This window comes from Papio anubis, chromosome 4, assembly GCF_008728515.1.
Source record: "Papio anubis isolate 15944 chromosome 4, Panubis1.0, whole genome shotgun sequence".
Lineage (NCBI taxonomy): Eukaryota > Metazoa > Chordata > Mammalia > Primates > Cercopithecidae > Papio > Papio anubis.
Window position 1 is genome coordinate 176,834,534 of NC_044979.1, and position 21,035 is coordinate 176,855,568.

A 21,035-nucleotide genomic window follows, 5' to 3' on the forward strand; every position below is an offset into this window, starting at 1 on the left:
TTCTGCCCATAGGAGAGAACCATATGTCGTTGGTCTCAGGCAAAAGGCTGAGAGCATCCAAGTGGAAATGAGAAAGCTCTGCTGTATTCACCAGGGAAGGAGCTGATTGTCTCTAATGGCTGTATGTGTCCGGTGTTGAATGGTTTTACTGTTTCATTTGACTGCAGTTATACTTAGGATTTAAATCTGAAGTGAGCACAGCCCTGAGGGTTCTGTGGGTGATGATAGACAACTACTCTGGGATCTGAGTAGGGATCAGTAGTGATGCAGTGAAAGGCATGTGGGGGATGTAGGGGCATGGGAGCCTCAGGGGTGTTCAGGGCCAGGTGGGCTCTGAACAAAGTTAGACTACTTTAAAAAGCAAAGTTAGACTACTTTACTTTGAATATGTGGCAAAGTCCTTCAAAGTCATGGGAATATGAAAATTCAGCTGATAGTTTCTTAGTTTTATTTTATGATCCTCACCCTCCTGGATTAAAGCAGGTGTTGTTTCTGTTTGCAGTCCATATTTCACACTTCTTCAATATTTTGGGAAAATCCATATAGGATTGATACTATTTCTTCGTTAAATATTTGGTGTGATTTCCCAACAAAGTCATCCTGGCCTGGAAGGGTTTATTTTGAGGTTTTTAACTGCAAATTTAATTGATGTAATAAGTACAGCACTACTTAAGTTATCTGTTTCTTCTTGAGTGGCCCTTTTTTTTTTTTTTTTTTTTTTTGTGCCTCTTTGATTTATAGCACAGCCGAGTCTGTCTTTGTTCAGACTGAAATCAGCCATTTCTCTAAAAGGACAGTTCCTTAATGGGACATGGTATTTAGAAACTGAGACCTAGACACCCATGGCCACTTTTAGTGGACAGAACCAAGCAATGCATTTGTTTCTAAATCATAAATTTACATTAGCATTTACAATTCAAATTCAACAGTGCAGGAGTCTTACCCCCTTAAGTTCTTTGATTTTACATTTTAACTCTTCCTTTACACTGAGAATCTTGGTTCCTAGTACTATTAACCTTTGCCTTCAAATTACAATACCAGGACTACTAACAATACAACTACTGAGCGAAGTTAAAAAATGTTGTTTGCAGTTCCTTACAGGTTTAAAAATATTTTATTAAGGGTATAAAAAGTCAGATGTCTATATTAATCAAGGCTCTCCAGAAACACAGAGCCAATGGCGGTGGGAGGTAGGAAGAGAAAGGAAAGAGTGGATTTATTTATTAGGGAAATTGGCTTATGCAATTATGGAGGCCAAGAGGTCCCATGACAGGCCATCTGCAAGTTGGAGACCCTGGGATGCTGGTAACATGGCTGAGTCCAAGTACCAAAGCCTCAGAACCAGAGAGGCAGATGGTGTAATTCTCAGTTTGAAAATCAATAGGAGATGGGGGGTCTGCTGGTGTCAGTCTTGGAGTCTAAAGGCTGGAGAGCCTGGAGTTCTCATGTTCAAAGTAGGAGAAGTAGAAGGGTGTCCCAGCTCCAGCAGACAGAGAGAGAGAGACAAAAGGGGATTGAAGTTGTCTTTTTTTTTTTTTTTGAAACAGAGTCTCTCTCTGTCACCAGGCTGGAGTACAGTGGCGCCATCTCGGCTCACTGCAACCTCTGCCTCCCAGGTTCAAGCAGTTCTCCTGCTTCAGCCTCCTGAGTAGCTGGGACTACAGGCGTGCACCACCATGCCCAGCTAATTTTTGTATTTTTAGTAGAGACAGAGTTTCACCATGTTGGCCAGGATGGTCTTGATCTCTTGACCTTGTGATCCGCCTGCCTCAACCTCCTAAAGTGCTGGGATTACAGGTGTGAGCCACCATGCCCAGCCAAAGTTGTCCTTTTATAAGGAACCCACCCACTCCTGTGATAACAGCATTAATCCATTCAGGAGGGCAGAGTCGTCATGGCCTAATCACTTCCTAAATGTCCCACCTCTTAATATTGTTGTAATAGGAATGAAATTTCCACATGACTTTGAGAGGTGACAAACATTCAACTCATAGCAATGGCCACAGTCATATGAAATAATTACTTTTCCTGTAGTTATTTTACATTGGATTAATTTCCATTTGCTTTCAATGCTAGGTTTTTCTCTTTTTCTTTGGGTTTCATTTAATTTTTGTATATATATTTATGTTGTTCAGAAATCAGCATTATGTTTGAACATTACAGTTCCAAAAAAGGAGGCTCAGAGAAATCTTCCCTGTATTCTCCACCTTTTCTCCCCACCTCCTGTTCCCATCTCCATTAATTTTTAAATTCGTTTTTGATTTATTCTTCCAGTATTTTTTAATGGAAAAAAATAAGCTATATATATATATAATTAATACATATCTATGTATGTTTTGTATACATGTATATATGTGCATGTATACCTGTGAATATATGTATATGTGTGTATGAATATGTGCACATATATGTGTATATACACATGTATATACATATACACTCATATGTACACACACATATATATCCTTGCTTACATAAAAGGTGGTAAACTCTATACACAGTTTTGACTTTGGCTTTCTTCACTTAACAGTTAAGAGATTATTCCATATCAGTACATAAGGCTTTTCCTCATTTCCTTTATTGATATGTGGTATTCCATAGCATGGATGTGTCATAGTTTATTCAACTAGTTCTGCACTGATAGGCATTTCTGATGTTTGATATATTTTGGTATTACCAATAATGCTGCAATGAATAACATGATGAATATATCATTTTGTAATAAATTATGATAATGTGAACACTTGTGTAAATACTCTTTTGTGTCTGAGATTTATCCTTCTTGTTGGATGTAGCTATTGTTCTTAGATGTTCATTGCTGTCTCGTATTGCATTGCGTAAATATGTTACAGTTATCCACTCTATGGTTAAATGACATTTGAGTCTTCCCCAGTTTGGGGTTATTATGCCCAGTACTGTTTATGTCTCTTGGTGCACATGTACCTACATTTCTGTTGAGTGTTTTTTTGCAGAAGGATTCTCACAACTAGCCTCAAATTCGGTGATACTCTAGAAAAACTCCTAAGACCCAATAACATGTTACACTTATAGGTAAGGTTTATTACAGCAAAAGACACAGAGCAAACGCTGCTGCATGTTCTGCTGATGGTGAATTCTTCCAGTTTATGTTTCTTTGAAATATCTTTATTTCATCTTTGTTCCTGAAAAATACTTTTGCAGGCTGTGTTGGCCATTATTTTATTTCAGCACATTCAAGGTACTATTCCACTGTCTTCTAGGTTCTATATTTTCCTTTTGAGAAGTCAGCTGACAGTCTTATTGTTGCTACTGTGAAAGTAACTGCCTATTCCCCTCATCCCTGTAACCTTTGAGATTCCTTGTCTTTGGTTTTCAACATTTGTACCCCAGTGTGTCTTTTGTTGTTTTATCTTCTTTAGAGTTTTTTTGAGTTTCTTAAATATGTAGGTATTGAAGTCCTTCATCAAATTTAACAAATTATCTGCTCTTGTATCTTCTGCCCATTCACTTTCTCCTCTTCTTCTGAGATTCTTAATGAAACATATGTTAGACCTTATCACTACTATATTCTCTATAGCCTACAATCTATTTTGTATTTTCCATTTGTTTATCTCTCTTCTCTTTATCATGGTCAGAGATGTTTTCCAGTCACTGATTCTCTCTTCCACTGTGCCTAATCTGCTGTCAAACCCATTCATTCACTACTGATTTTAGGTTACTATATTATCTTAGTTTTAGAAATTTATTCTGGTTCTTTTTTAAATCAGCATGTCAGTTTTGGTACTTTTCAGTTCTGAAATTTTTAATTTTATCAACCATGTTTTTGAATACATTATAGTTAAAGTCTGAGTTGGATAACTCTAGCATTTCGTCTCTAATTTAAGCATTTAGACCTTATTTGGTCTCTAATGTATACAACCATTTAGAGTGCCTGTGAGTCTGTCACTGTTATCTACTGTTTTCTGCTGGTTCCATTGGCTCTTGTGTGCGTTGGCTTCTTTCCTCACGTGTCAGGTTTCATATGATCTTGCACCTGTTTTTTTAGAAAAATTGAGGCATGGGATGATATCTTCTTCTGAGGAATTGTCTTTGCTTCTCCCAGGGACCTGGAACCTTTAGCAGAACAGGATGACCTGAATAAGTGTTAAAGATTTTCTGGGCCACCTAGTTGACTAAAAACTAGGCTGAAGTTTATACAAGTTCTGATTTATTTCTGGTTTGCTCTCACTTTCAGGATTCAACCCTTTGTGACCTCAGCCCAAATAAGATGTGGGAGATTTAACATGGCCCTGACCTTGGCTTCCAACTTCTGTTCCCTTGGCTCACATGGTTGTCAGAAGAGCTGTTCACATCCTTACACACCTTTTCTGGAATCAGAAAATTCTCCTTGGTTAAAAGTAGTTTTAAATGCTGGACTTACCAACATGAAATTTAGTCTTCTCCCAGATCTTGGCCTGGGAAATTCTTTACTACCTTATTTGGTCTCTAATGTATACAACCAGATCTTTAACAACAACAGCAACAATAAAACTTGCCTCATGTTTTCTATTTTTCTCTATTAGAGAGTTGGTTTAGATTAGCCAATTTTCTATTATCAGAAAGTTCTTTCTGCTTCAAGTTATTATGGAATATTCTCTAAAATTGTCAAAAAGCACTAAGCCTAGAAAACTCATAGGGGAGTTTAGGTAAAGGTGTCAAAACAGAATATTAAAGTTTTGTGTTCACTATTCCAAAGCATGGAGAAAGGAGGAAGGCTTCCAAATTCTTTTCATAAAGCTAACGTCATTGATTCTGACACTTGACAATGGGAACATGCACATGTACAACATGCACACACACAATTTCTGTGATCTTCAGCAATAATTACCATCTCCAGGAAAGTCATTTAGTCTTCCTGATTTTAGGGCACAATCCTCTTGAATTTGGCATTTCATATTCTCCAATTTAAAGGTTAAAAATTAAGTGACATGGCGGGCACAGTGGCTCATGTCTATAATATCAGTGCTTTGGGAGGCTGAAGCGGGCAGATCACTTGAGCCCAAGAGTTCAAGACCCGCCCTTAGCTGCATGGCAAAACTCCATCTCTACAAAAAAAATTTTTTTAAGTAGCCAGTTATAGTGGTGCACGCTTGTAGTTCCAGCTACTTGGGAGACTGAGATGGAAGGATTGTTTGAGCCTGAGAGGCAGAGGTTGCAGTGAGCCAAGATTGCACAACTGCACTCCAGTCTGGATGACAGAGTGAGACCCTGCCTCAATCAATAAATAGATAATAAATTAACAAAAAAGTACATCTGTGAAGAGTCTGAGCTAAATAAATGTTGGTTTTTCTTCACCCTAGCCATTTGTCTAAATTATAAGATTAAATGCAGTGTCCAGGTGCCCTGAGATTCCAGGTCCCCTGAGGGACTGAGTCTGTAGACATTGGGAGTAGATGTGTGTGGGTAAGCATGGGGGTGGTGTTCTCAGGAGCTGCACCAAGGCCAGTGCAGACCTTCAAGGAAAAGGTGGGGGACAGCAGATGAGACTGACATTTGGTCAGGCGAAGACTTCGTGGAGCGGGGAGAGTTGCATGCCTCTTGGTACTTGACTAATGCTTAGCTCCATTTCAGGCTCATGGGAGAAAAGCTGGGAAATGTTGCCAGAGGAATAAACATTGCCATTGTCAACTGTAAGTTATTAAATATTTTCTTTAAACTTCTCTAAAAGCTCTCTGGTCAGATTTGCAAAGGTACCTTGGGTTTTCAAGACTTTTGCACATGATTTAGGCTAGGTTTATATTTTAATGAATTTTAAAATTATATATTCAATTATTTTTACATGTCTCACTTCACAGATTATTTGTGGTTCTAACAACAAATAAACAACTGAAAACCAAATATAGATTTTATTTTAAAAAAAGGAAAAAACAGAGGGATAGGCCAAAGGTAGGGTTAACACCAGAAGGGCCGCCAAAGGGGTGCAGCCCATGGTCCTGGACTGAGCCTCTCATTTGCTCCCAGAGTCCCAGTGTCTGCTTAGGGGCTGAGACCACAGACCATCTCATACTTCTGTGTGATAAAAGCCACTGCAGCCTCATGGGAAACAAAACCTGGCCTTTCTCTTAGGTCTGGAAAAAAGTTCTCTCACAGTTGCCATTGAGGGGCCCGGAGGAGAAGGAAAGGGTTTCCCACAACGTCCCTATGAGTGAGTGGACATATAGCCCCGAGACGCGAGGGCTGTGGAACTGGAGATAAAATGCTCCTAGTCTGACAGCCCTGAAGGAGACTGTAAAGTAGGAAGTGAACAGGCTGAGTGGGCTCTGGTGTTCCTGTGGGTTGAGGCATGTGGGCCTGGCTGAGGGGGCTTTTGTGTTTTTGTGGGCTGAGGCGGTTGGGACTGCTGAGGGGACTGGTGTTTCTGTGGGCTGAGGCGGTTGGGACTGCTGAGGGGACTGGTGTTTCTGTGGGCTCAGCTCGTTGGGCCTGCCTGAGGGAAATCTGGTGTTTCTGTGGGCTGAGGCGGGTGGGCCTGGCTGAGGGGACTCTGGTGTTTCTGTGGGATGAGGCAGGTGGGCCTGGCTGAGGGGACTCTGGTGTTTCTGTGGGCTGAGCTGATTGGGCCTGGCTGAGGGGGCTCTGGTGTTTCTGTGGGCTGAGGGGATTGGACCTGGCTGAGGGGGCTGTGGTGTTTCTGTGGGCTGTAGGCTATTTGCCGCCCCTCTCTTTCAGCTGAAGACTCTGGTGTTTCACTGCTGCCTGGGCTGAGGCTGGGTGGGCCATGGCAGAGGGGGCTCTAGTGTTTCTATGTATATGGGATGGATAGGCCCGGGTGGGCCTGGCTACAGAGAGGCTCTAAAGGTGTTTCTGTGGGCTGAGGCGGGTGGAGGCCCTGGCCAGGGAGGCATGTAGTATTTTCTGTGGAGAAGCTTTGGAGGTGGGTGGGCCTGGCTAAGAGAGAACTCTGGAGTGTTCTGTGGAGGCTGGTAGTGAAAGGGGTGGGCTGGCTGAGGGGGCTCTAGTGTTTCTGGGGGCTGAGGCAGGTGGGCCTGGCTGAGAGAGGAAGAAAAGCTCTGGGTGTTTCTGTGGGCCCAGAGGCAGATTAGGCCTGGCTGAGAGACTCCTGGTGTTTTTCTGTGGAGGCTGAGGCCAGGTGTGATGGCTGGGGAAGAGAACTCAGGTGTTCTAGCTATGTGGGCTGGCTACAGAGCCCAAGGTGGTCTGCCAAGCCCAAGGGCTGTCTGTGTGTGATGTTTCTATGGGCTGGGAGGCAGTTCATAACAGCCCATCTGAGGGGGAGCTGTGCTGTTTCATGGGATATAAGTAGTTAGGGTGTGAATACAGGGGGCTCCAAATGTTTCTATGGATGGAGTGGGGTGGGCCTGGCTGGGGGATGTGTGGTGTTTCAATACTGGATAAATGAGATGCAGAGGCTGGGGCTGTAAGCTGGAAGGGACTCTGGTGTTCTGTGGAGGCTGGTTGGACCTGGCTGGGGAAGCATCTGAGATGTTCTGTGGGATGAGGTGGTTGGGCCTGGCTGAGGGGACTCTGGTGTTTCCCAATGGGGATGGGCAGGGTGGGCCCACAGGGGAGGCTCAGTGTTTCCTTGACATAGGCTGGGGGAGGCTGGGGTGGGCCTGGCTGAGGGGGCTCTGTAGATCCCTTACAGCCAGGTGAGGCAGGTGGGGCTGGCTGGAAGCTCTGGTGTTTCTGTGGGATGAGGTGGTTGGGCCTGGCTGAGGAGGCTCTGGTGTTTCTGTGGAGGCTGAGGCTGAATTGGGCTGGCTGAGAGAGAACTCTGCCCCGGTGTTTCTGTGGAGGCTGGTGTGGGGTGGGCCTGGCTGAGAAGGAACTCAGGTATTTCTATAGCTAGGCTGGCTGAGGCTGGGTGACCTGGCTGAGGGGCTCTAGGTGTTCTGTGGGCTGAGGCGGGTGGGCCTGGCTGAGAGGGCTGTGGTGTTTCATGTCTGGGCACCCAGAGGTGGGTGGGCCTGGGCTGGGACAGGCCTCTGTATGTAGTATTTCTATTAGGCGTGAAGTAGGGAGTCAGGTGCCTGGCTAGGGGGCTCTATTTGGTGTTTCTGTGGGATGAGGCGGGTGGGCCTGGCTGAAACTCTGGTGTTTCTGTGGGCTGAGGCTGGTGCATTTCTTTGAGAGAACTCTAGGTGTTTCCTGTGGCTAGGCTGGGGCAGGTGTCTGGCTAGAGAAGAACTCTGTAATTATTTCTGTGGGCTCTGCTGAGGCAGGTGGTCTGGCTGAGGGCTGTCTGATGTTTTCTGTGGGGCTGGGGGAGGCAGTTCGCCCTGTCTGGGGGCTGTCTGCTGTTTCTACTAGGATGAAGGTTTAAGGTGTAGATAGAGAGGCTCAGTGTTTCTTCTTGGACTAAGGTGATTGGGAGAATTTCATGTAACCAGGGGAAGTTAGCTGTAGTATTTCTGTGGGATAAAGCATTGTAGGCCTGGCTGAAGGAACTCTGGTGTTTCTAGCTAAGGCTCAGCTAGTTGGACTAAGCTGAGGGGCACTCTGTGATGTTCTATGGGATGGGGTGGTTGCCAGGCCCTGGCCCGGGGACTCTGGTATTTCTATTAGGATGGGGCAGGTGAGCCTGGCTGGGGGCTCTAGTGTTCTGTGGGCTGAAGTAGGTGGGCCCTGGCTAAGGGGAGCTCTGGTGTTTCTAGCCAGGGAGGCTGAGGCGGGGTGGGCCTGAAAGGCTGAGAGAGAACTCTGGTGTTTCTGTGGGCTGGCTGAGGTGATTGGGCCTGGCTGAGGGAAGAACTCTGGTATTTTCTGGGCTGAGGCTGGGTGGGCCTGGCTGAGAAGGAACTCCCAGTGTTTCTATTAGGCTGAGGCAGGGGTGGGCCTGGCTGAGGGAAGAACTCTGGCATAGACTGTTTCTGTGGGCTGAAGTGGGTGGGCCTGGCTGAGGAGGCTCTGGTGTTCTGTGGGGCTGAGGGAGGCGGTGGGCCTGGCACAGAGAGAGAACTCTGTGTGATGTTTCCTGTGGGCTGTGCCAAGGGTGGGTGGGCCTGGCTGGGAGAACTCCTGGAGTATTTCTGTGGGCTGGGGACAGGTGTGGCTCTGGCTGGGGGCTGCTCTGATGTTTCTAGGCTGGGAGGCAGTTAAGCCTGTCAGAGGGGGCTGTACTGTTTCACCTGTGGGGTGAAGTTGGTTGGAGTGAATAGGGAGGCTCTGATGTTTCTGTGACTGAAGGTGATTGAGGCTGGCTTCAGAAGTTGTATGGCGTGTTCTGTGGGATAAGGCGTGTGGGCCTGGCTGAAGGGACTCTGGTGTTTCTGCTTCAGGCTCAGCTAAGTTGGACCTGGCTGGGGAAGACGCCTCTGGAGTGTTCTGTGGGATGTAAGGGTGGTTGGGAGCCTGGCTGCAGGGGACTCTGAGTGTTTCTGGGATGAGGCAGGTGGGCCTGGCTGAGACTCTAGTGTTTCTGTGGAGGCTAAAACCCCAGGAGATTGCCCATTCCCTGGCTGGGGGCTCTGTGTTTCTGACTGGGATGAGGCGTGTCTGTTTGGGGAGAGGGTGTCTCGTTGACTTTTTCTCTCTACTCTGGAGGAAAAGTGGGTGGAGAATTTCATGTATTGCTGGGAGTGTCTCTGGTGTTTCTGTGGGATGAGGTGGAGGTGGGGAGTTAGTGTTTCCATCAATTTAGCGTGAAACCGACTGGTAGAAGTTCCCAGCACATCTTGGCGCACCACCATCATCTTGTTTTGGGGACTCTCCTCAAAGGGCCAGCCGTGTCTCTGCAGGCCAGATCATTACATCAGTGGGGTTTCCTTGAGATAGACAGGGAAGAAATATTTCCTTCCCCAGGCCCTGGTGTCACAAGTGTGCCCTAGTTCTGTGAACTTTCCTTTAAAATACTATTTCTTTCATTTTCAGATGTAACTGGGAATGTGACAGCAACACAACATTTTGATATGTATGAAGGCGGTAAGAAAATTTTTTCTGTTAAAATTCAAATGAATTTTAAACATAAAATTAAGATTACAAAGCACAAAGAAAAATGTCAACCATTTTTATTTTGTCTACTAGAAAAATGCCAGCAGCTCTCCTGAGTAATCTAGTGTGGTCTTATGTAGATCCTCTTAAACTCTAATTGAATTCATAGAATATTTGAAGGCATCATCTAGAAATGTCTTTTCTTCTGTTAGTTTTCTTCAGTCTTTCTCTTTTTAGCTCTCATGATATAATAAAAAAGAAAAAAAGCCTTAAAAAAAAAAAAAAAAAAAAAAAGCCAGCCAGGCGCTGTGGCTCACGCCTGTAATTCCAGCACTTTGGGAGGCTGAGGCAAGCGGATCACGAGGTTAGGAGATTGAGACCATCCTGGCCAACAGGGTGAAACCCCGTCTCTACTAAAAATACAAAAAATTGGCCAGGCGTGGTGGCGTGCACCTGTAGTCCCAGCTACTTGGGAGGCTGAGGCAGGAGAATGACATGAACCCAGGAGGCGGAGCTTGCAGTGAGCTGAGATCGCACCACTGCACTCCAGCCTGGGTGACAGAGTGAGGCTCCATCTCAAAACAAAAACAAAAACAAAAACAAATACAGTCACCAGCATCCAACCCTAAATACCATCATCCTTTGAAAGCTGTCACAATTACTCCTGGTGACTCACAGTGCTCTGCTGGGCGCAGCACAAGAATTCCCGGAACCCACGGGTGCCCAGTCTCTCTCGATGGTCTCTCCTTTCTGGGCACTGACTCTTGACTACAGTTGCTGGCCAGGATATACTATCCCTTCTTATTTTTATATATCACTGAGACTGTCAAAAACAAGCTTTTATAAAGATAGTGAAGACAAAGAATAGAAAACGCCTGCACCCAATGAGAAGGACACAGTTGTACTCTGCAGTTAACCTAAGCAAAACAGTAAATAATGAGCCACAGTGGTGAGTAACAGGGTTTGTAGTTTATCTTTATTTTATAAGGCATAGATAAGTCTCTTGACACAGACTTGCCCATGTTCCACACGTCTCATGTTTGAGTTCTGTGTGAGTCTGTCTTCTGCACAGGGAGGTATGATTGCGAGGCTACTCTGCTTAGTGGTCATGGTGTGGGTGTGGCGCTTTATCAGTGACCGCAGAGAACACTCCACCTGTGCCACACAGGCTGCTGCTTGTTAAGAGTTTGGTTAATATAATCTTTATGATCTCATTTCTAAGGAGGGTTTTTTTTTCTTTTTCTACCAGAGGCTCTACTTCTCTTGTTTGTTGGTCAAAAAAAAGCTCCTTATCTTGACCCCCTTTCACTACCACCCTGAACACCTATTGCAAGTGTTCTGCCTAGTTCTTTTCCTTCTACACTGTGCCACTCACCTCAGATAGTTCCCATGGTACCCAGTGAATGTTCACATATCCAGAGCTAGCACACCATCTGCAGAGTTGAGCAGCGAGAAGAACCCCAAGGATTCAGAGTGGACACAGAACGCAGGTGCAGGAGGAAGCCCAGCACCCAAGGCAGAGCCTCAGTGAATAGCAAAGACCCTAAAACTGACTTGCATCCCCCAATAGATAACTCTGGACCGATGATAAAGTTTATTCAGAGTGCTCCTCCAAAATCCCTGCTCTTCATGGTGACCTATGACGACGGAAGCACAAGGTGAGTGGGTGTAGATGTGTCACAGCGGTGGGCAAGAGAAGCCAGCTGGGGCAGAGACTGCCAGGGCCTCTTAGTGACATCCTCTGGGGAGAAGTAGAAAGTCCAGGAGCAAAGTACTTCTCTAAGGAAAAAGAATGAAAGATCATGACAAAATAGATGGCATTTCTTTAAAAAAATTACATCACTAACCACAGAAGTACTAGAATCTAAATCAAAGGAGTATTTCAAGGAATCAAGACAAAGCCGCTGTTGACCATAATTAGGACAGAAAAACTAACCTCTGGACAGAAAGCCTAAACCCAGGGTGGCATTAATACTTACAGCAATGTGAAAGGAAATTGAGATAATTTCCCTATAGAAATAGGAAAAGAGGCTGGGCGCAGTGGCTTACACCTGTAATCCCAGCACTTTGGGAGGCCGAGGTGGGCAGATCACGAGGTCAAGTGTTCGAGACCATCCTGGCCAACATGGTGAAACCTCATCTCTACTAAAAATAAAAAAAATTAGCCGAGCATGGTGGCACACACCTGTAGTCCCAGGTACTCGGGAGGCTGAGGCAGGAGAATCACTTGAACCCGGGAGGCTCAGGTGGCAGTGAGCCGAGATCGCACCACTGCACTCCAGCCTGGTGACAGAGTGAGACTCTGTCAAAAATAAAAATAAAAATAAAAATAAATAAAAAAATAAAAAAACACACAGAAGAAGAGAATAAAGAAATACGAACATACACATTCAATACTGTACTAGAAGTGGATGTAGGTCAGTGCTTCTCAGAGTGTATCTTACTAAGTAAACCAAACCTTTGTCTTTGCTGCAGAATGTCTAAGAACCTTCAAAGTGCTTATTTGCATTGTGAATTTCCCAGATAGGGCTACTGACCACAGCGTTTCCCAAATGTATCTGACCTCAGATTCCTTTTTTCATGGAGCATCTTACCAAACCGAAGTTCCTTAGCACATACTTTGAAAAACTCTGATTTCACTCACTTAGAACAATCTAAACTTAACTGTTTACTTTCCTGTCTACCCTCCTGTCACTTCCTCTAAATCTTACTGTTTGCAGTGGCAGTATTGTTTACATTTCTTTTTCCTTTTTGATGCGGACTTTTCTGATTATGAAAAGGGGGTTGTTTTGACATTTGCTTTCATCTTTCAGCAACTTCTCTCCACCTTATTTTGTGGTCAGTAAACAAGGTGCAGAGCAATAGCCGAAAATTGTGTTGGCTGAGAGTGGGCCTGTGATTGAACCCCAAAGCACAAGGGCTTTCCAGAATTGAGAAGTAGAATTCTGTGTCCCAAATTGGGGTCTAAAATGGCTCTGGATGTCCAATGGTTAACTAGAAATGTGACATCCTCAAGAAGCACGTGTGCCTCTTAGCTGCCACTGTGTGTCATGCACTGCAGCAGGAGATAAATGTGTTTAGAAACCTCCGTCCAAGGACGCACAGTGTAATACACCCAGAGCAGGGCTCCACTCCCCTCCACATCTCCCTGAGATGCTCACATGCTTTTACCTTTGTCCCGCAGACTGAATAATGATGCAAAGAATGCCATAGAAGAACTTGGAAGTAAAGAAATCAGGAACATGAAATTCAGGTCTAGCTGGGTATTTCTTGCAGCAAAAGGCTTTGAACTCCCTTCCGAAATTCAGAGAGAAAAGGTGAGTGGTTTTTAAATGTCCCTTCCCACCAGTGGTGAGTATAGTAAGTGCTGTGACTTGAAAACGTTCTGGTGGTAATGTTATAACTCCCTGTCTCCAAACATAAGAGTTTTGTCAACTGTTTCCATGAGATCAGCATTAGATCCGGACAGAAGTTTCAAACTTCTCCAATCTCTTTCAAAGTAGAAAATTCTGAATGGGCTGTTGGTATTGATTTTTCACCATGCTGCAGCCAACGTGGTCTGTCCTGGGCCTCTTCTTCCTTGGGCAGGAGGTTTACCTCCCCAAGCCCCTGCTACGGGGAAAGTGAGAGAGCTCACCTCTTTAGATGGCTGAGAGCATGAACAGACACGGTGAACACCAAACATGCAGAAGAGGCTGGACACATGTGCACAATTGATTCTAAGTCCCTTCCTTTATGACCTTTATTTATCAAAGAGAAGTAAAGAGCAAAAAATGACGTTCTCACTTACTAACCACTAAGTCTCCTGTGAAAATTCCAACTGAGGGTTTGCAAAATGTGTAGGAGTAACAAGCTGAGCATCCGATGACAATCATGGCGTCCTGGAGAATGTCAGAGAGTTCTCCTCTCCAGGAAATGATGCTGCGGTAACCGGTGCAGAAGAGGAGGAAATTGTGCTGCATGGCCAAGGAGCAAGCGCTCCCCACTATACCTTCTGAGGATAAGGGCCTCCTTTCCACTTAGCTAGAAATTCCAAGAAAGCAGAGATTTCTACGTCTCCAGGGTGTGCAGTAGGCTGCTTCTGATTTCAGGCTCTGACATTTGGTCCTAGTCTGCCTCCTTGTGCTGTCTGGTGTGGATACAGTTCTGGGAAGAAAGACAAGCAACAGAAGCAGCTCAGCATCTTCTTGTTGCCATGACCACCTGAGGTGGAGGAGAAGGGGCCTGTATAAGGTGTGACTTCAGTGCAGGCCACACAACCAGATAACCTGTGACTAGTTCCCAGGAAACCCTAGACCTTCTGTGACCCCCTCTAGTCTCATGTTCTGGAGGCTGGAAACCATGGTTATTTTAGCATGCATCTAAACAAGCATGTTTTGCCCCTGTGACTTCATGTTCCTCTAGAGCCAGGAAGTCAGCCCTGCAGAACATATAGGGAATGTTTCCCAGGGCCCTGGCCTCGACCCCTCCTTGCTTATGATTGTGCCTGGGCACTTGCTTATACAGTGAGCTGTCATGGGTCTGCCCTAACAAGAGAGGCACTCTCTGAGCTCTGATTGGTGGGGCTTCTTGGGCCCCACCACTGCCTGGACCCACATTGAGGGCAAGCTGAACCAGCCACACAACAGGGAAGCAGGGGCTTGGGGTCCTGTGTTAGTTTTGCGAGGGGACTTCATGTGATCTTAAGTCACATCACCTCTCTGGGCTCCAGCTTTCCTGCCTCCTCCAGGGCCAGCAGCTGTGCTGCGGTGTGCACCCCATTCTCCCCGGGATTTCTTCAGGCCGACCCTGGGGAGCGAATACTCGGCCCTCTTCTCTCCGATCCCTTGTGTGATCGTGCCACAGGCTGGCATCTTCAGAACGTCCAGGCTTTATCCACCTGGCTGTGTGGTCTTGGAAGGTTATCTACCCCTTTGTGCTCAGAATCATCACCTGTGAGAGGTGAATAAAGATAGTTCCTGTCACAGAAGGACTCCTGAAGATGAAAGAAGATAAACACATGAAGCTCAGAGTGGAGTCCTGTAACCCAGAACAGCTGGGCCTTCCTGGAGCTCCCCGGCTGGGGTGGTTAGATAATGGAGGCCCTGGTTCCACATACATACCCACACTTCCCCTTAACAGCGTCCTCCGACTTCTCTGCTCCTTCCCCGCTTTTACCCTGTTCCTCCTCCTCCTCTTTCCCTCCTTCCCAGCTCCACAGTCCCCTTCAGCATCTCCAGGGGCCTTGTCCTACCTTATCTAACCACCCCAGCTTATTTAACCAGCAAGGGTGACAGTGAGCAGGTACTCCTGGCAGCCGGGGCGTTGTGCCACACAGGGATCGGCCCATGCACGCGAGCATCCGTGGTTATTATTACTACCAATGCTGCAGTTCTCCAGCTTATTTATGAGAGTGTCCAGACTGTATCAGAAAGGCTGGGGTGTGAGGCTGAAATTCTTTTTAACTCAAATGTTAACATCTCATCAAACAGGTTCTTCATTAATGTTTAGCTAAGTAATAGAAAACAAAAACCTCATTGGAATTGCACAGAGATAGTGGTGGTCCTTCCTTATGATTTCCTTCATATGAAAGAGTTTCTGGAATGGGAGAAATCAAGAGAAAGACTGGATGTCACAGGACTGAATTTAGAAAAGGAATGTGTTTGGAAATGGCGGCTCCAAGTGAATTTCAGGAAAATGCCTGTTTTGCCCACTTGTGTCAGCTAAAAGTTATCCAAGTTACTACAGGAGTATAAAGACGAGACCTGAACATAGCAAGCAGTCAGTGCTGGAGAGTTACTAGAGTTGCTCTGGTTCAGGGGCGCTAAAGGATGTTTGCTTAAATGTTGGCGAGGCCTGGACTGGTAGCCAGGGCTTCAAGACAGGTCTTACCACGAGCTTGAGACAAGTGCCATTGAAGGAATCATTTGTGTCTGTGTTACTTTGGCTATTCAGACTTGCAGGTGATATATTTCCCTAAGGATGGTGTACCCATGTTGGGAGGGCCTCCTGAGTCCTCAGGGGTCTCCCCAGCCCCCTGTTCACTCCCACTCCACCTGCTGTTCCAGGAGTCGGCTTTCTAGGCACAGTGCCTGGGCCACTCTCATGCAGAGCCTTTAATGACCCCACTACCTGCTGAATTGAATTTTAAAGTACAAAGAACTTCAAAGATTATTCCATCCAACCTCTTGGTTTTATAGGAGGAAGGAAACTGAGAAATAAATAAGGACAGGAGTCTTGGAAGTGAGGATAACCTGGTTCAGATCTGGACTTGGCCACCCTGACTGCATGACCTGAGGTTGGCACTTCATAGGCCTGAGCCTCTTCTGCACCCTGAACTGTGGGTAGCGGAGCCTGCCTTGCTCCATGACAAGCACGACACAGCAGGAGGAGCCGTCATTCTCATTATCTCCAGCATGGTCTGAGTCTTGTCCCTGGTGATCCTAACTGGAGCCCAGACCCTTGTCTTGAGCCCCACTCAGCCCCTCCCATGCTTTGTGTGCTCAGCACCCCAGCAAAGCCTCATGAGTGGCTGCTCTTCCCACACCCTGCAGCACATATGCTTGTTCTGTTCAGGTCTCGTCTTTATACTCCTGCAGTAACTTTCCACGTGTGGACCTCTGCGCCTGCCTCCCTCCGTGCAGGCGGTGCCTTCTCAAAGCCGCCTTAAAGATCCACCTCAAGGCTGTTTCTTCTGAGAAGTCTCTCTGGCCCTGCCACCACTGCCCGTAATGCCCTTGGCATTTTGTGCCTTCCCTGAGAGGGCATGCAGGACTTTGCATTGTTGTTATTTGCCTTTTCATGCTTGGATTGCTAGCTTTTAAAGGCAGGAGCCACCTTTTAAGATTTCCAGAGTCTCAACAATGAATACATTAATCTGAAGGGTGCTTTTAAGAAGGGATGTATAAGACAAGTGGGATTTATCCCAGACATACAAAGTTGGCTTAACATCCAAAAATCAGTCAATGTAATGTGTACAACATTAATAGAATGAAAAGCAAAACGACATGACTATCTTAACAGACACAGAAAAAAAAATTTGACAAATTCAACACCCCTTTACGATAAAGAACATTCAACAAACTAAACGTAAAAGAGAATTTACTCCTAGCTAATAGCATACTTGATGGTGAAAACCAGAATGTTTTTTCTCTAAGATCAGCAATGAGGCAAGGATATTCATCATTGATACATTTTTTCAACATTGTAGTGGAGATTCTAAGAAGGAAGGGAGGGGAAAGAGAGGGAGACAGAAGGAAGGGAAGGGAGGAAGGGAGGAAGGAAGGAAGGGGTGAGAAGGAAGGAAGGGAAGGGAAGGGAGAAAAAGAAAGAAAAAAAGAGAAAAAAAAGGAAGGAGAAGGAAAGAGAAAGAAAGAAAGAAAAAGAAAGGAAGGAAAGAAGGAAGGAAGGAAGGAAAGAAGGAAGGAAGGAAAGAAGGAAGGAAGGAAAGGGAGAGAAGAAAGAGAAGAAAGATCTGTTGTCACATTAGAAAGGCAGAAGTAGACCGGGTGCAGTGGCTCACGCCTGTAATCTATCTAGCACTTTGGGAGGCCAAGGCAGGCAGATCATGAGGTCAGGAGTTCAAGACCAGCCTGGCCAACATGGTGAAATCTCATCTCTACTAAAAATACAAAAAATTGGCCAGGCATGGTGGCAGGTGCCTGTAATCCCAGCTACTCAGGAAGCTGAGGCAGGAGAATCGCTTGAAACCAGAAGGCAGAGGTTGCAGAGCCAAGATAGTGCCACTGCACTCCAGGCTGGGCAACGTGAGTGAAACTCCATCTCAAAAATAAATAAATAAATAAATAAAACTATTTCTGTTTGCAGATGACATGATTTTTATATATATTAGGCTGATGCAAAAAGTAATTGCACCAACTTAATAGAAATCCTAAGAAGTCCACTAAAATACTATTTGAACTTATATCAAGTTTAGCGAAGTTGCAGGACACTTCAATCAATGTAAAAACTCAATTATACTTCTCTTTACTTGCAATGAACAACCTGAAAATGAAATTCAGAAAGCAATTATAACAGTATCAAAAAAATAAAATACCTAGGAATAAACTTAACATAGGAGATGCAATACTAGTACACTGAAAACAGTAAAACACGTTGAAAGAAATTGAGAACCTAAAAAAAAGATATTCCATGTTCATGGGTCAGAAATTTTAATATTGTTAAGATCTCAATACTGTATTAATTGATCTACAGATTTAACACAATTCCTACTAGAATCCAAGTTGATATCTTTTGTAGAAATTGAAAATTCATATGGAAATTCAAGAGACCCAAACAACAAAAACATCTTTTTAATGTTCTTGAAAAAGAATAAAGTTGCAGGGCTCACATGTCCCAATTTCAAAACGTAACACAAAGCTGCTGTGATTGAGATACTGTCACTCTGGCATAAAGATAGGCATACAGAGAAATTAAATAGAATTTAGACTCCAGCAGATGTGCATGTTCTCACATTTTTGATCAATTCACTTTAGACAAGAGTGCCAAGATTATTTAATGGGGAATGAATCATCTCTGCAACAAATGGTATTGGGAAAGCTGGATATTCACATGGAAAAGAATAGATTTGGACCCTACCTCACACTATATACAAAAATTAAGTAACAGTAAACCGAATATGGAAATTGAAGTGCTAACACTATTAAACTCTTAGAGGAAAACAGAGGCATAAATTTTTGTGACTTTGGTTTAAGCAATGGTTTCTTAGTTATGACACCACTAACAACAAAAGAAGGAGAATAAAATACTTCAAAGAGAATAAAATACCTAGGAATCCAACTTACAAGGGATGTGAAAGACCTCTTCAAGGAGAACTACAAACCACTGCTCAACGAAATAAAAGAGGACACAAACAAATGGAAGAACATTCCATGCTCATGGATAGGAAGAATCAATAACGTGAAAATGGCCATACTGCCCAAGGTCATTTATAGATTCAATGACATCCCCATTAAGCTACCAATGACTTTCTTCACAGAATTGGAAAAAACTACTTTAAAGTTAATATGGAACCAAAAAGGAGCCCGCATTGCCAAGACAATCCTTAGCCAAAAGAACAAAGCTGGAGGCATCACACTACCTGACTTCAAACTATACTACAAGGCTACAGTAACCAAAACAGCATGGTACTGGTACCAAAACAGACATATAGACCAATGGAACAGAACAGAGCCCTCAGAAATAATACCACACATCTACAACCATCTGATCTTTGACAAACCTGACAAAAACAAGAAATGGGGAAAGGATTCCCTATTTAATAAATGGTGCTGGGAAAACTGGCTAGTCATATGTAGAAAGCTAAAACTGGATCCCTTCCTTACACCTTATACAAAAATTAATTCAAGATGGATTAAAGACTTAAATGTTGGACCTAAAGCCATAAAAACCCTAGAAGAAAACCTAGGCATTACCATTCAGGACATAGGCATGGGCAAGGACTTCATGTTTAAAACACCAAAAGCAATGGCAACAAAAGCCAAAATTGACAAATGGGATTTAATTAAACTAAAGAACTTCTGCACAGCAAAAGAAACTACCATCAGAGTGAGCAGGCAACCTACAGAATGGGAGAAAATTTTTGCAATCTATTCATCTGACAAAGGGCTAATATCCAGAATCTACAAAGAACTCAAACAAATTTACAAGAAAAAAATGACCCCATCAAAAAGTGGGCGAAGGATATGAACAGACCCTTCTCAAAAGAAGACATTTATGCAGCCAACAGACACATGAAAAAATGCTCGTTATCACTGGTCACCGGAGAAATGCAAATCAAAACCACAATGATATACCATCTCACACCAATTAGAATGGCAATCATTAAAAAGTTAGGAAACAACAGGTGCTGGAGAGGATGTGGAGAAATAGGAACACTTTTACACTGTTGGTGGGACTGTAAACTAGTTCAACTCTTGTGGAAGACAGTGTGGCGATTCCTCAAGGATCTAGAACTAGAAATACCATTTGACCCAGCCATCCCATTACTGGGGATATACCCAAAGGATTATAAATCATGCTGCTATAAAGACACATGCACACGTATGTTTATTGCGGCACTATTCACAATAGCAAAGACTTGGAACCAACCCAAATGTCTATCAATGATAGACTGGATTAAGAAAATGTGGCACATATACACCATGGAATACTATGCAGCCATAAAAAAGGATGAGTGCATGTCCTTTGTAGGGACATGGATGAAGCTGGAAACCATCATTCTCAGCAAACTATCACAAGAACAGAAAACCAAACACTGCATGTTCTCACTCATAGGTGGGAACTGAACAATGAGAACAGTTGGACACAGGAAGGGGAACATTACACACCGGGGCATGTTGTGGGGTGGGGGCAAGGGGGAGGGATAGCATTAGGAGATATACCTAATGTAAATGATGAGTTAATGGGTGCAGCACACCAACATGGCACATGTATACATATGTAACAAACTTGCATGTTGTGCACATGTACCCTAGAACTTAAAGTATAATAATAAAAAAAAAAAAGAAAAGTAAGTTGCCCTTCAGCAAATTAAAACTTTTGTCCTTCCAGCAAAATAATCTATCAACTGAATAAACAGACAACCTTTAGAATGGGAGAAAATTTTTGCAAATTATGCATCTAACAAAGGTCTAATATCCAGCATCTATAAGGAACTTAAACAAATTTACCAAAAAAAATCCCATTAATAAGACAAAGGGCATGAACAGACGTTTCTCAAAAGAAGACATTCATGTGGCCATCAAGCGTATGAAAAAAAGCTCAGCATCACTGATCATTAGAGAAATGCACATCAAAACCACAATGGAATGCCATCTCACACCAGTCAGAATGGCTGTTATTAAAAAGTCAAAAAATAACAGATGCTGGCAAGGTTGAAGAGAAAAAGGAATGCTTTTACACTGTTGGTGGAAGTGTAAATTAGTTCAACCATTGTGGAAGACGTGGCAATTCCTCAGAGACCTAAAGACAGAAATACTATTCGACCAGCAATCCCCTTACTGGGAATATTCCTAACAAATTATATTTGTTATAAGTAAAATTTAATATTCAAAAAACAAAGGAATGTAAACTGTTATATCATAAAGACACATGAACACGTATGTTCATTACAAAACTATCCACAA

General features: G+C 44.0%; 1 protein-coding gene across 5 annotated transcripts in view; it reads left to right on the plus strand.

Annotated features, from left to right (window-relative positions):
* BACE2 (beta-secretase 2) overlaps positions 1 to 21,035 on the plus strand; it is a 196,984-nt gene that overhangs the window by 173,092 nt on the left and 2,857 nt on the right. For 4 of the 5 annotated variants that reach the window (XM_009202224.2, XM_009202226.1, XM_009202228.4 and 1 more), the window contains 4 exons: positions 5,590 to 5,648; positions 9,850 to 9,900; positions 11,480 to 11,567; positions 13,094 to 13,226. In XM_009202224.2, coding sequence (XP_009200488.1) covers positions 5,590 to 5,648; positions 9,850 to 9,900; positions 11,480 to 11,567; positions 13,094 to 13,226 — 331 coding nt within the window. Of the gene's footprint in view, positions 1 to 5,589; positions 5,649 to 9,849; positions 9,901 to 11,479; positions 11,568 to 13,093; positions 13,227 to 21,035 lie in introns of those variants that run through there. The other variant, XM_009202225.3, reaches the window with a different exon arrangement.